The sequence below is a fragment of the Phascolarctos cinereus genome, unplaced genomic scaffold (genome assembly GCF_003287225.1).
Source record: "Phascolarctos cinereus isolate Bilbo 61053 unplaced genomic scaffold, phaCin_HiC Scaffold_9;HRSCAF=440, whole genome shotgun sequence".
NCBI lineage: Eukaryota > Metazoa > Chordata > Mammalia > Diprotodontia > Phascolarctidae > Phascolarctos > Phascolarctos cinereus.
The window spans coordinates 253,868,088-253,880,218 of record NW_027556402.1 but is presented as its reverse complement, the minus strand read 5'-3'; the positions used below and the strand labels follow the sequence as shown (position 1 = coordinate 253,880,218).

The 12,131-nt window shown below is 52.9% G+C and overlaps 1 protein-coding gene across 1 annotated transcript; it reads right to left on the bottom strand.

Annotated features, from left to right (window-relative positions):
- Positions 1 to 1,681: 1,681 nt before the first annotated feature.
- Positions 1,682 to 11,414, bottom strand: LOC110195572 (uncharacterized). Its single transcript, XM_078148210.1, has 7 exons — positions 11,318 to 11,414; positions 10,970 to 11,073; positions 4,894 to 5,028; positions 4,251 to 4,368; positions 3,847 to 3,914; positions 2,884 to 3,424; positions 1,682 to 2,520 (listed from the first exon to the last, which is right to left on the bottom strand). The coding sequence occupies exons 1-6, from the start codon at positions 11,318 to 11,320 to the stop codon at positions 3,379 to 3,381; spliced, it is 474 nt and encodes a 157-aa protein (XP_078004336.1). The 5' UTR covers positions 11,321 to 11,414; the 3' UTR covers positions 1,682 to 2,520; positions 2,884 to 3,378.
- Between the last annotated feature and the right edge of the window lie 717 nt (positions 11,415 to 12,131).

Here is a 12,131-nt window from a genome sequence, read left to right as displayed (position 1 = left end):
CCCTGCGTGAGCGTCCCACGTTATTGGGGGAAGCGAGGCCTCTGCTGCCGTTCCCCCGCAGCGTGTGTGGTGTCTGCCTCTCTCCATCTCTCCTCCCTCCCCCCTCCTTCTTTAGGATGGTGTTTAACAAAAAGCTAGTGGCTGAATGTGGGCAGCATACACACCAAGGGGCTTTTCTTGTTTTGAATTGACTCTGGGGATTGAACACAATATGCTCACATCTGCCCACTGAGGCTGACACAGACCAGGGATTGTCTGCTGCAGCGTCTGCGTTAGGGGCTGTGCCCGATGCAGAAAGGATTCAGATGCCACCTCTAGCCATTAATGTGTGACTGTGGCCGAGTCACTTGACCACCCTAGGCCTCAGCTTGCTTATCTGTAATCTGGGAGCTTGTCTGGGTGGCCTCTGGAGTCCCTTCCAGCTCTAGATAAATGACACACCCTGGCCAAGAGGATCGGACCTGCTGTCAGATCCTTTGGTCATCTCTTCCTGACTCAGCCCCTAACCTTCTCCTTGGCCTGTGGGTGTCCCATGGAAAGAGGGAGGGGCCTCAGGCCCTCCTCTCCCAGGAATCTGTGATAATTCTTCCACCGTGGATCCTCCCTGGCATGATGCCATTCTAGCTTGAGTGGTGGTTTTGAGGGTGCCCGTTTCTGACCTTACTGCTTGGCTCCACACCTGCTCTGCCAGCCCAGATGTGTGGCCTCTTCCAGCTTCTGGCTAGGCTGCTGTGCCCCCAGCAGCAGAGGGGCCAGGTTATAGGCTGAGGGCGTGCCCTGACCCTGCAGATAGATGGAGCTGGACCTCCTGAACCTGCAGCCTTGATAATTCTTACCATACCCCCACTCCCCTCTAGGCTACCTCATGTGGGCTTGGAGGGTTGGTATGGGAGAATTCAAGGTTCCATTTTCTCCCCAGGAAAAGGCCCCCATCTCCCCCAAATGACATCGCAGTGCTTTGCAGACCCTGGAGGGCTGTTCTTGTAGACCTCAGCCTGAGTCTGGCAGGGGTGTCCTCACCTCATCCCTTCAATTCCCCCGCTTCTTTGAAGGTCTGGTCCAAGTGCTGAAAGCCTTTCCTGATTTCTCCCTCCCCTGAGCTGCTCCAGCTGCATCTAAGCAGGTCCTGAGTTCATCTGACTAATGCAGGCCCGTTGCATACCTTCTAGTCTCGGAGGGGCCCGAGGTTTCTGAGGCTGGATCTGAATTGTTCTCTGGACAGTCTCAGGCTCTGATCTGTGCTGTGGGATTGACTTTAAATGATAAAGGCCCTTAACCTGGCCTTGTTTTAGAAGCCTTATGAAGGAGCTTCTAACATTGTGAATAATTCCCATTTCCATGGCAATTTAATCAATAAGGCTTTGTTACGCCCTGGATCTGTTCTAAGTGCTGGGGAAGAAAGGGCACGTTGGGGCCTTGCCCTGTAAGAGCTTGTAGCAAGCCAGCTGTTGGGACACAACATGTGGGTGCCACATAAATGCAGCCACAATGGGGGACAAGGTGTAGGCGCTGCATAAATGCCCGTTGACCGGGGGGGGGGGGGGGCGTCCTGGGTACTCTGTTGCTGTAATTGGGAGGCTCCAGCGCTTTCTTTGCTCAGAACTGAGCTGCAGGACAAGGCCTTGGAGTGGGGGTGGGGGGGAGGAGCACCTCGCTAGAAGGCTGGAAGCCGAAGGGCAGGTTTTTCAGTTAACACGCATTTATTAAGCACCCACTGTGCGCCACCAGGACGGACTTCAATAAGGAAGGCACTAGCAGCTGGAGGCGGTTGTCTTGAACCCTGCCCCACGCCCACCACCGGCGCCTAGGGCAGTGCCCGGACAGGCCGGCTGTACCGAGGCCGGGGGCTGGACGCACTGGGAGGTGGCAGGAGCGGGGTGAGGCGGGGGGCTGCCGGTCCCCGGGCTGGGCCTCCCAGGGCGGGCTCAGGAAGCGTGACTCACCCCAACATCCTGCAGCCCCGGCGGTTTAGGGGAGAAGGGGAGGGGAGCTGGACGGGACAGGAGGGGCTGGGGCGCTCTCTGAGAGGGAGGGAATGGTCTGGGATTGGGGGGGGCAGGGGCGGCCCTCGGGGTAGGGATAGGAGCGGCCGGAGCTAAACGCTGGGTCGTTCCCTGGCCAGATGTGGGGGAAGGGAAGCACATCTGGAGTTCGTTCTCTTCGTCCCCGCCCTGCCTCTGGGCGGCCTGAGTCACCAAACCGCATCCCCTCCCCCATTCCCGGATCTAGCCCCTTCCCCCCACTTCCACCCCGCTCTGCTCCAGGGAGGAGGCGGGGGTCCATCGGAAACTCCAGGTCAGATGCTGGACCCCGGCCCTCCCTGTACCCCGCCGAAAGCGCGGCCTTGAGCTGCGGCTGGTGCTCAGCCCACAGACCCCGTCCCCCGAGGTGCTGAGCTTAGAGGATCTAGAAGGGTGCATGGATGCAGGAGAGGGGAAGCAGCCAGTGCCCATTCAGGATTTAGAGCTGCCAGACTCTATTCGATCCCCACATCTGACATAAGAGGAAACCGATCACACCCTGCAAATTGGCAAAGACGATAAAAAGATGGTAATAGTCAGCTGGAGGTGGGGTGTGGGATGACACATAACACTGATACGTTGCTGGAGCTGTGAAATGGTAATCCATTTTGGATAGCAATTTGGAATTTTGCAAGTAAATGAAATGGCCATGCTTTTTGAACCAGGGACTCCATTTACTGGGCTCATCCCCTAAGGAAGCCATCAATATCCCCATCCCAAAACAGTTATCACAGCCCTTTTTGTGATCACAAAGAGTTGGAAACAAAGCAGATGCCCATTGATTGAGGAAGGGCTAAACAAATTGTGGTACATGAAAGTAACAGAACATTGTTCTGTGAGAAATTATGTACGTGATAAATACCGAGAAATATGGAACCGATGCACAGTGAAGTCCGCAGAGCCAAGAAAACACACAGTAACTACAACGAAAAGGGAAAGAACCACCCAAACTCCACCGTGAGTGTGGTAAAGTGCTGACGCTGGAGCAGGACTGAAGTAGGAGAGAGCAGAGGACTCCAAACCCCTCCTCTGTGAAGGTGGGAGCTCTGAGGATGCTGCATGTTGCACAGGTTTTCAGACTTTTCCAATGCACTGAACAGTTGTGCCCATTTTTTTTCCTCTTTAAAAAATAGTTGTTTGTTATTTAAATAAGCTGGTTCTCTTGGGGGTGGGGTGGGGAAGGATCCTGGGGATAACTATGATTATGTAAGAAATAAAATACATCAATAAAATGTTATTTTGAAAAATGAGGAAACTGAGGGCCTGAAAGGTTAAACTACTTACCTAAGATCAAGTATTGGGAGGTTGGATTTGAACCCAGGTCCTTTGACGAGGAGTCAGTGCTCTTTCCTCCGACTCAAATCCAGTTCTCACAGGAGGCTCTTGGAAAAGGATGCCATGATCTATTGGTCAAAATCCCAACACAGGAAAGAATCCTAAAGTCATGGTTCTAGAGTGGGACAGAACCTCAGAGACATCTAGTCCAGCCCTTCCTCTTCTAGATGAGGAGACCAAGGCCTCAAGAGGCGAAAGGACTTGCTCAATGTCCCACTGATGATAGTAAGTGGCGGAGGTGAGATTTGAACCCAGGTCATCTGACTTAAATCCGGTATTCTTGTCAGTGTACGGTGGTGATGTGGGACTTGGAGGCGGGAAAACCTGAGTGTGGGCGGGTCATTCCTCATCTGTAAAATGGGAATAATAATAGCACCTACCTCCAGGTTGTTGTTCTGATCAAAGGCTTTGTAAACCTTAAAGGGCTGCATAACTGATGTTATGCATTGGGGGGGGGGGTATAACAGGAAGAGCTTGTTTTGAATCTTACCTCATATACTTAGGAGCTTTGTGACCCTGAGCACGCCATTGGCCCTTTCTGAGCCTCAGTTTCCCTATCTGGAAAATGGAGATAAAAAACAGAGCACTTGGGTCCCAGGATTTTGTGAGGATCAGATGACATAATACACATGAAGTGTTTCACAGCCTCAGAAGCCCCAGTGATGGAGGAATGGTTATTCTTTGAAAATTTGAGGGATATTTGAGAACATCCCTTTGAGAAGAGAGCTGAAACCTCATAGTGGGGAAATCTTATCCAAGGTCTAGAAAGGAATTTAGAAGCTATCTTATCTACCGTCGTCCTCCTTTTACAGATCAGGAAACTGAGGGCCACTGAGGTTAAATGGCTTTCCCAAGGCCATCCAGTCAGTCAGCAAGTGTTTAGAAAGCACTTACTATGTGCCGGGCACAGCTCAGACAGGTGGCAGGAGCTGGATTTAGACCTCGGGCTCGTTGGTCCACCGCCTTTTCCGAATTCCTCGGAGAGTCCTCAGACAGGGAGATGGAGAAAAGTCTGACAACCAGAAGGGGCAAGGGTGGTGGTGCCCCATTGGAAAAAGGAAGCCTCTCCCTCAGCCCTCCTTTATATTACTCCATGTTCCAGAGACAAATCCTCCAAAACGCCTCACTCTCATGCCCAACAGGAGCTAGCTTTTACATGGGGGTGCATGGGTGGCTCCCCCCTGTGTTTGGGGCTTTCTCCCAGAGAACACACCGGTCTTCCTTTCCATGTGAGTTCCAAAGCAACAGTAGGCACTTAATAAATGCTGATTGATTGGTAGCTAGCTGCCAGCCTCTCTGTCCTCACCTGGGTGGCCACCTCAGCCTTCTAGGATCTTTCCCTTTGCTCCTCTTGGGCTCCTGAGGGAGTGCCAGGCGTGACGTGTGTACATGTGTGTGTGTGTGGGGGGGGGGAGAATGGCCCTGGAGTGCCCTGCCTGTGGGGCTCCCAGTTTCCCGGCCTCTTCTGTCTCTGGAAGGGAAACCTCAGCCCAGGGTGTCTAATTGCTTTGCTCCCAGCCAAAGGGAGGGAACTCACATAGAAAGGCAGACCCGTGTGTTCTCTGGGCGAAACCCACAAACCCAGGCCAGGGAGCTGCTCATGTAGCCACGTGTAAAATCTTGCCTGGCCTTGATGTCGCTCTCACCGCCTTGCTCTGCTCTGGAACTCTGGCTGGAGGTGAAAGTGAGAGTAAACTCATCCTTAGTGTCTTGATCACACACACACACACATACACATATTGATGTCACTTCCTGAGGCCTTCCCCCACACCCCTCCCTATAGCCCAGTTCCTCTCCAAAAACCAGAGGAGGCCAAAACAAACCAGCACATTGGCCCTGCCTGATAGTAGCAGTTGGCCCCCGGGGCCCACCACCTCCCTTTCCCAAAGAGAAGGGGCATGTTTCACCCCTTAGTCTTCCAGAGGCCAGAGGGACTGTTGGCCTGGGCAGAGCTCTGCTGTCTTTCCAGGCTGTTTTTCTTCACATCCTTGGTTACCATGGTCACCATGTAGCTTTTCTTGCTTCTGCTTTTTTGTCTGCATCATTTCACCCATCTTCCTAAGCTCCTTCGATAGCCCCATACTCGTCATGTCTGATGGAGCAATAATATTCCATTGCACGCATGCATGCACAGTTTATCCAGCCCTTCTCCAATCAGTGGACTCAGATCCGGCGTCTGCCCACCTCACTCTCTTCATCTGTAAAGTGCGTGGAGTGACAGCCCTGCCTCCCAGGGTGGTTGTGAGGAGCGAGAGAGATCACGTTCATAACGCTTTGCAAACCTTGAAACGCTGCATGAACGGTAGCTATTGTTATTATTACTAATGCTGTAAATAGCTGTGTGTGCGTGGGGCTGCAGAGCTGGACAGAGCGCCTTCAGTCAGGTGCCTTCATCCAAGGGAGTCATACCTTCAGTGGGACTTCAGCCAAGCCCCTTCCCTACTCTGGGCCACAGTTTCCCCCCTCTGTAACAGAAAAAGGCTGGACTTAAAAGATATTGTGAGTAGGCACCAACATATAATAGAGAGGGCTCCAGTGAGGGGTCTGAAGATGTGAATTAGAATCCCAGCTCCATCACTTGCTATCTGTGTGGCCTTGAATAGGGCCCTGTCCTCTCCCCGCCCCTACCTGTGTGACCTCTTTTTATAGCCCCAACACTTAATATTTACTGATTGATTGACCTCGACCAAATCCCTTCCCCTCTCTGGGCCTCAGTTTCCTTATCTGTAAAATGAGCAAGTGGGACCAGGAGACCTGTAGGATCTGTTTCCTCTTTCGGTGAATGGCCTTGGTTCCTTCCAGTTTTAAAGTCTGTGAGAAGCCTGTCTCTGGGCTCTACCCTGGGTTCTGACTCTTTCTGCCCAAGAGAATTAGGGAAAGCCACTTAAGGCCCAGCCTCAATTTTCTCATCTGTAAAATGAGAGCATAAGTAGCTTCTGAGGTCCCCTCCAGCCCTACATCTGTGGTCCTGTGAAAATTCCCACATCTGACCCTAGAGAATGAAACAGGTGTGCCGGGGGCAAGCCTGCAGAGCCTGGCTCTAGCCAGAAATCCTTCGAATCATACCCGGTGGATGAAAAAGGGTCCGTGAGCAAACCAGGCCGGGAGGTCCTGAAAGCCCTCTTTGTTTTCCTTGGAAACCCCAGTCAGGGGTTATTTTGGGAGGCAGGGGCTGGTGTTTTTACTGAAGGTTTGTTTCAGGGCCTTTATCCAAACAAAATGTAACAATCTTCCTCCCTCCCTCTCAGCCTTGTTCCTCTAGGCTGGAGCCAGACAGCTGATGTTCCTGAACTGAGGCAGGGCCCATCCTACCAGCTGCCCACATGCCCCAAATGTGCCACTTCCTGTTCTGGAGGGGTGGGGTGTGGTGGTGGTGGAGAAGGGCCCAGGGTGTTGAGGGGAGGGTTCTCTGGCCCCACCCAGTCAAGTCTGTAGTTAATACAGCGGGTGGCCAGGACTGTTGTTTGTGTGTGGGGGCGTACTTCCCTGGCTTAGGGTGTACATTGGGTACAGGGTGGGTGAATCTTCCCCTTCCTTCCTTGGGAGCACCTTCCCTCCTCCCAGTGTTTGGGGGCCTGGATGCTGAGAGAAGCAGCAGAACCCACCCACCAAGGAGCGTCTGTTAGGGACTTTCTCAGGGCCAGGAGCACCACTCAGAGCTAGGGGTACAAAGCCAAACTGGAACATCCCTGCCCTCCAGAAACGCCCAGTCTAGCAGGTGGAGATAACCTGCTATGTTACAAGGAAGTACAGAATGAATGCCAGAGAGCCAAGATAGCAGTGTGCGCGAAGCGTCCAATAGCAGGAGAGACATTTTGATTCAGGTACTTGGCTTCATGCAGAGCCAACCTCAAAGTTACAGCAAGGTCTAGACCTTTAGATTGAAGTCAGTGTCAACATGAAAATCTGCTATTTCCTTGGAAAAAAACACCCACCCCCACACACCCACACCCCGTCAATTTAAATCTCTATTCCAGAGTTCAAATCTGGCCTCAGACACTTCCTAGCTGTGTGACCCCGGACAAGTCACCTAACTCCATTTACCTCAGTAATGAGCTGAGAAGGAAACGGCAAACCACTCTAGTGTCTTTGCCAAGAAAACCCCAGATGGGGCCATGAAGCCTTGGACATGACTGAGACGGCTGAACAATAATATTTATATTTATATGTATATTTATGATATACATTGATAATGTACAATAATACTGATATCCGAACTCTGACCAATAGTGACCTCAGAGGGTCGATGTGGCACCTTCCTGCTTCCTTTTAGCAGAGAAGGTGGTCGACTACAGGGGCAGAAAGGCACAGACATTGTTAGAAATCATGCCATCCCTCCAGCATGTATTAATTGCGAGGTACCATGCTGCGCACTGAATCAATGTGCCAGTTTGCTTTGTCGCACTAATGCTTGTTACAAGGGAGAGTTGTAAGGGGGTAAGGGTCAGTGAGGAGAGACAATAACGTAAGAAAAAAATATCAATAAAACCTTTATTTCAGGCAGAGCTCAAGGTCTGGAGGGGGAGGAGGAGGAGGACTTGGCTTTTATTGCAATCTCTCCCGCACGTACTAACTAGCCTGGACCAGGGGTTTCAAATCTCAGTTTCCCAGGCTGTAAAACAAAGGGGGTCAGCCTTAGCGATCTTCACGATTCCTTCTGGATTTGAGTTGATGAACCCCTGCCTGCAGCTTTGCCCCAGCCCCTTCCTCATTCTCTTTCTCCTGAAGCTGAAAGCTTGGGACTTGGGGGAAGAGAGGGAGGGGGGCCGTGCCACCTGTTTTAAGCCCATCTGCCCTGCTCAGCTGGCAGGACTTTTAGAATGCAGCTCGGAACCACTGGGGCGTCCCAGGGACACAGTGCCAGGCCTGGCACAGCCTCCGTTCCTGGGTTACCCGTGTGGAGTGGGGGGCCAGGGGAGGCAGGGTGGGGGAGAACTGGGGTGAAGGAAGAAATGCCCTTGTTGGCACCCCCTAGGCCGCCTAGGCATTCCAAGGCTCTCGTCATTCCTCTCAGTCTCTTTTTTCTACGGATCGCCTAGGTTTCAGAAGGGGGCTGCCCCAGCAGGCTTGTTTGGAGCTGGGGCTGGGGCTGGGTTGCCAATCTGAGACAGGGGGTGCCTATTTCTGGTCTTGTTCCCCCTTTGTTGGAATGTGCCTCCCAGCTCCCCCCCTTCACTTTGGGAGCAAGACCAGCTGTCATGTGAGGCCCTCTCCTGCTGCCTCAGCCCTTTTGCAATCATGGGTCTGGTGTGCCAGCTGGGGGGTGGGGTGTAGAGAATGGGCAAGGGCCAAAGAAGGGGTTGACTGGGGAACCTGCCCAAGGCTTCTGGATGGGGCAGGTCAGGACCTAGGGAGGAGGGCTCAGGAGGGCTCAGGGGATGAAGAAAGGAAACAATTATGTCCCGGCCAGAGCCAGGAAAGTGGGAGGACGAACTTAGAGAGCCCATCAGAGGAAGTAGGCGAGGATGGGTCAGGAGAAGAGCTGGGTCTAGCAGGCCAGTGGTTGGGTAGGGTACCCAGAGAGGCTGTGCATCCCCTGACTCACTCCACAGGCTGCAGGGGGCACTTTCCTGCCAGGGCTCCTGCCTGTAGCCATGTGGGTCCTGAGTCATTGAGACAGAAGCCTGTGGCCACTTCAGAGCCCTGCCTCACCCCACCCTCACGGTGACTTCCCCTTCGCTTGGGGATCGGGACCAGTAGGGGAAACCTTTCCATCCCACCCATTCCCTGGCCACCGCCCCATCCTTTAGATAGAGGTTCACAAGATGCCAGAGCCTGAATGGCCCTGAACAGCCATGCAGTCAGGATTCCTGGCAAAGAGCCCTCGATTGGGGTCGGAAGCCCACTCTGCCATGTACTTACTGAGTTTGGGCAAGTCACTTTAAATTTTCTGGGCCTCAGTTTCCCCACCTATAAAATGAGAGGGTTGGACTAAATGACCTCTGAGGTCCTCTGAAGCTCTGAATCTATGAAATCAGACCATGCCTGTCATTTTACATATGGGGAAACTGAGGCACAGTGAGGGGAAGAGCTGGGCCCCCTCCATATCTTTGCCCTACCTCCGCCCCAGCTCACTGCTATACCAAGCAAGAGGGAGCTGGTAGGGGGGAGGCAGGGGTCGGGCCTCACAGTCGGGAGGAGTGGGGGGGGGCAAGGCCAGCCCCCTTCAAGCCCCTGTGGTGAAGGCAAGCACTCCAGGTAGGGGCAGGGGTGCAATCTGAGTCCTGGGGTGGGCATAGGGCACGGGTGGGGCCAGGGAGGGCCTTGGATGACATGAACCTCAGCTATGTGGTGACTCAGACCCTGGGCAGCCTGGCCCTGCCCTCCTCAACCGGATCTCCCCAGCCTGGGTTGGAGGAGAGAGACAGAGAGGCCGGGGAGGGAATCCCTGGGCCCCTCCCCCACCCCTTCTTTTCCCACTCCTCTCCACTCTCCCACCCCCTTTTTCTTTCTCTCCTCTCAGATCCCGGTTCTCTCTTCCTTTAGGAAGCAGAAAGGGAGGCCACGGAAGTCAGCTAGAGGAGAGAGGTTCCAAAGAGGAATCTGCCTCCCCTTCTGTGCCCCTCCCAGCCAGGGGGTGGGGATGAGGGGGGGGAGGGAGGGAGGGGAGCTGGCTAGGGGTGTTGGCTCCTCGATTCATTCCGCTCCCTCCTCCCTCTTCTCGCTGTTTACAACTCAGCCCGCCCAGCCCCAACAGTCCCCAGCGCCTCGCTCCTTCCCTCCTTCCTTCTGTTCAGCCTTTCCTCTTTTTCCACATTTCCTGGTTGATCCTGTCTATTAGGATATCCCAGCCGCACCCCCCCCCCCCTTAACCACTGTGGTATCTCCCTGTCCCAGCTCCCGGAAAGGAATCATTCTCCCCAAGTACAAACCCGATAGAAAGGAATGGTTCTCCCCAAGTACAGACCCGATAGAAAGGAATCATTCTCCCCAAGCAGAGACCCGATTGTTCCCAAACCCTCCAGCTTTTCTGCTGTGTCACGGACCTGAACATCAGAATCATAGATTGAGAGCTTACTTTATAGATGAGGAAACTGAGGCATCAGGACTTTTCTTCTTCTATTTCCCAACTGAGGTTACTTTGAGTTCTATCTGGTTGGATTTAAGGGCTCTTTGGGGTCTAAGTATGATTTGGGGTTACACAATTTCCTTGACATTTAATGTGGGGGTTTGGGGGTTTCCTTGGTTGTTGAGGTTAGGGTATGGGGTTTGGCACGTGCCGGGAGGGTGAAATTGGTAGGAAGTGGGGTAGTTGGGCTTCAGAAATGGGGGTTAGGATTAGGGGTCTGGGTTTCTGGTTTGAGCCAGGATTTTGTGGCCTTCTAACTCTTCCCGTAGGAATAATGTCCCACTGACTGAGCTGGAAAGTTTTTAGCAAGATGTGTTGGGACCAGAATAGGATTTAGAGTCAAAGGTGCAAATTCTGACTGTGAGGGGCACCAAGGAAGCAGCCTTAGAAGCCACCAACTCCAATCTCATTTATAGATGTAGAAAATGAAAATGATGGGGGGTTGAAGTGGCCTACCCAAGGTAGTCAAGTACAGGTTAGGATGTGAACTTGGGTCCAGGACCTTAAATTGGAGTCCCAGCTCTGCTACTTATTTATTACCCACCTGGCCTTGGACAAAGACCTTCCCTTTTCAGGATCCCAATTTCCTTTCTGACGGCATGAGGGGTCCTGTAGGCCAAGTTCCCTTCCCTTTTGAAAGCTGCGATCCTGATGAGATGAAAGAGGAGGGTAGAAGCAGCCAGAGATGGAAGCTAGAGGAGGGACCAGGCTGGACTAGGTCAAAGCACACCTGGGAATCTGCAGAGGTGGACTGGGAGGAAGTGTCTTTGATCCACCCACAGGCTGAGTAGGCACCACCCCCTAAAGAGGCCCCAAGCCCTGCTAACTATGGCCTCAGTGGGGAGCCAGGGTTGAGGCTGGGGTGGGAAGGCGGGCCTCCCCTTAAGCTGACCATTGCTTTTTCTCCCAGTGATGGCTGTTCAGGGCTTGGGGGAAGGGGATGGTGGGGCTGGGATGGAGGGTGGGGAAGGGGAATCCCCTGGAAAGGAGCCTGCCTGCAATCTTCGCCTCCTCTTTCTTCCCCTTCGTGGTTGCTATGGAAACTGGAAAACATAACATGAGGCAAACAGTAGAGGTTGCCTGGCAGCCAGAGAGAATAGGGTTCATCAAACATATACTTATGCACCTAGTGAGGGAACCCCCAGAAGGAGGAAGGGTGTGCCAAGGGAAGTCAGGGTATCCCAGTAATGACTGTCCAAAACTTTAGTTTTCCTTTCAGCCTGCATGACCAGTGTTTGGAGGTGGGGAGAATTCCCTCAGTGAAGGACCTCTGAAGCACTACATGCAGGTGGTTCTCGACATTTGTAGCATCATAGGATTTAGATCTGGAAGGGGCCCCAAACTTGTCCTTGGACCCCCCCAATTTATAGAGGAAGAAGCTGAGGGCCACAGGGGTGAGGTGATTTGCCCAAGGCCACATGGGTAATAAGTAGCAGAGCTGGGACTCCAATTTAAGTTCCTGGAACTGAGTTCAAATCCTAACCCGTACTTGACTACCTCGGGTAGGCCACTTCAACCCCTTCTCATTTTCTTCGTCTGTAAATGAGTGAGATTGGAGTAGATGGCTTCTAAGGCTCCTTCCTTCTCTAAATCTGTGATTTTATTATCCTAAATCCAGGGACTTTGAAAGCCTCAGACACTCCTGCATCTCTTGGACTTTCTCTGGAATCCAGGCTCTGAGACGGATAGGTTTTGGTCCAGCCAGG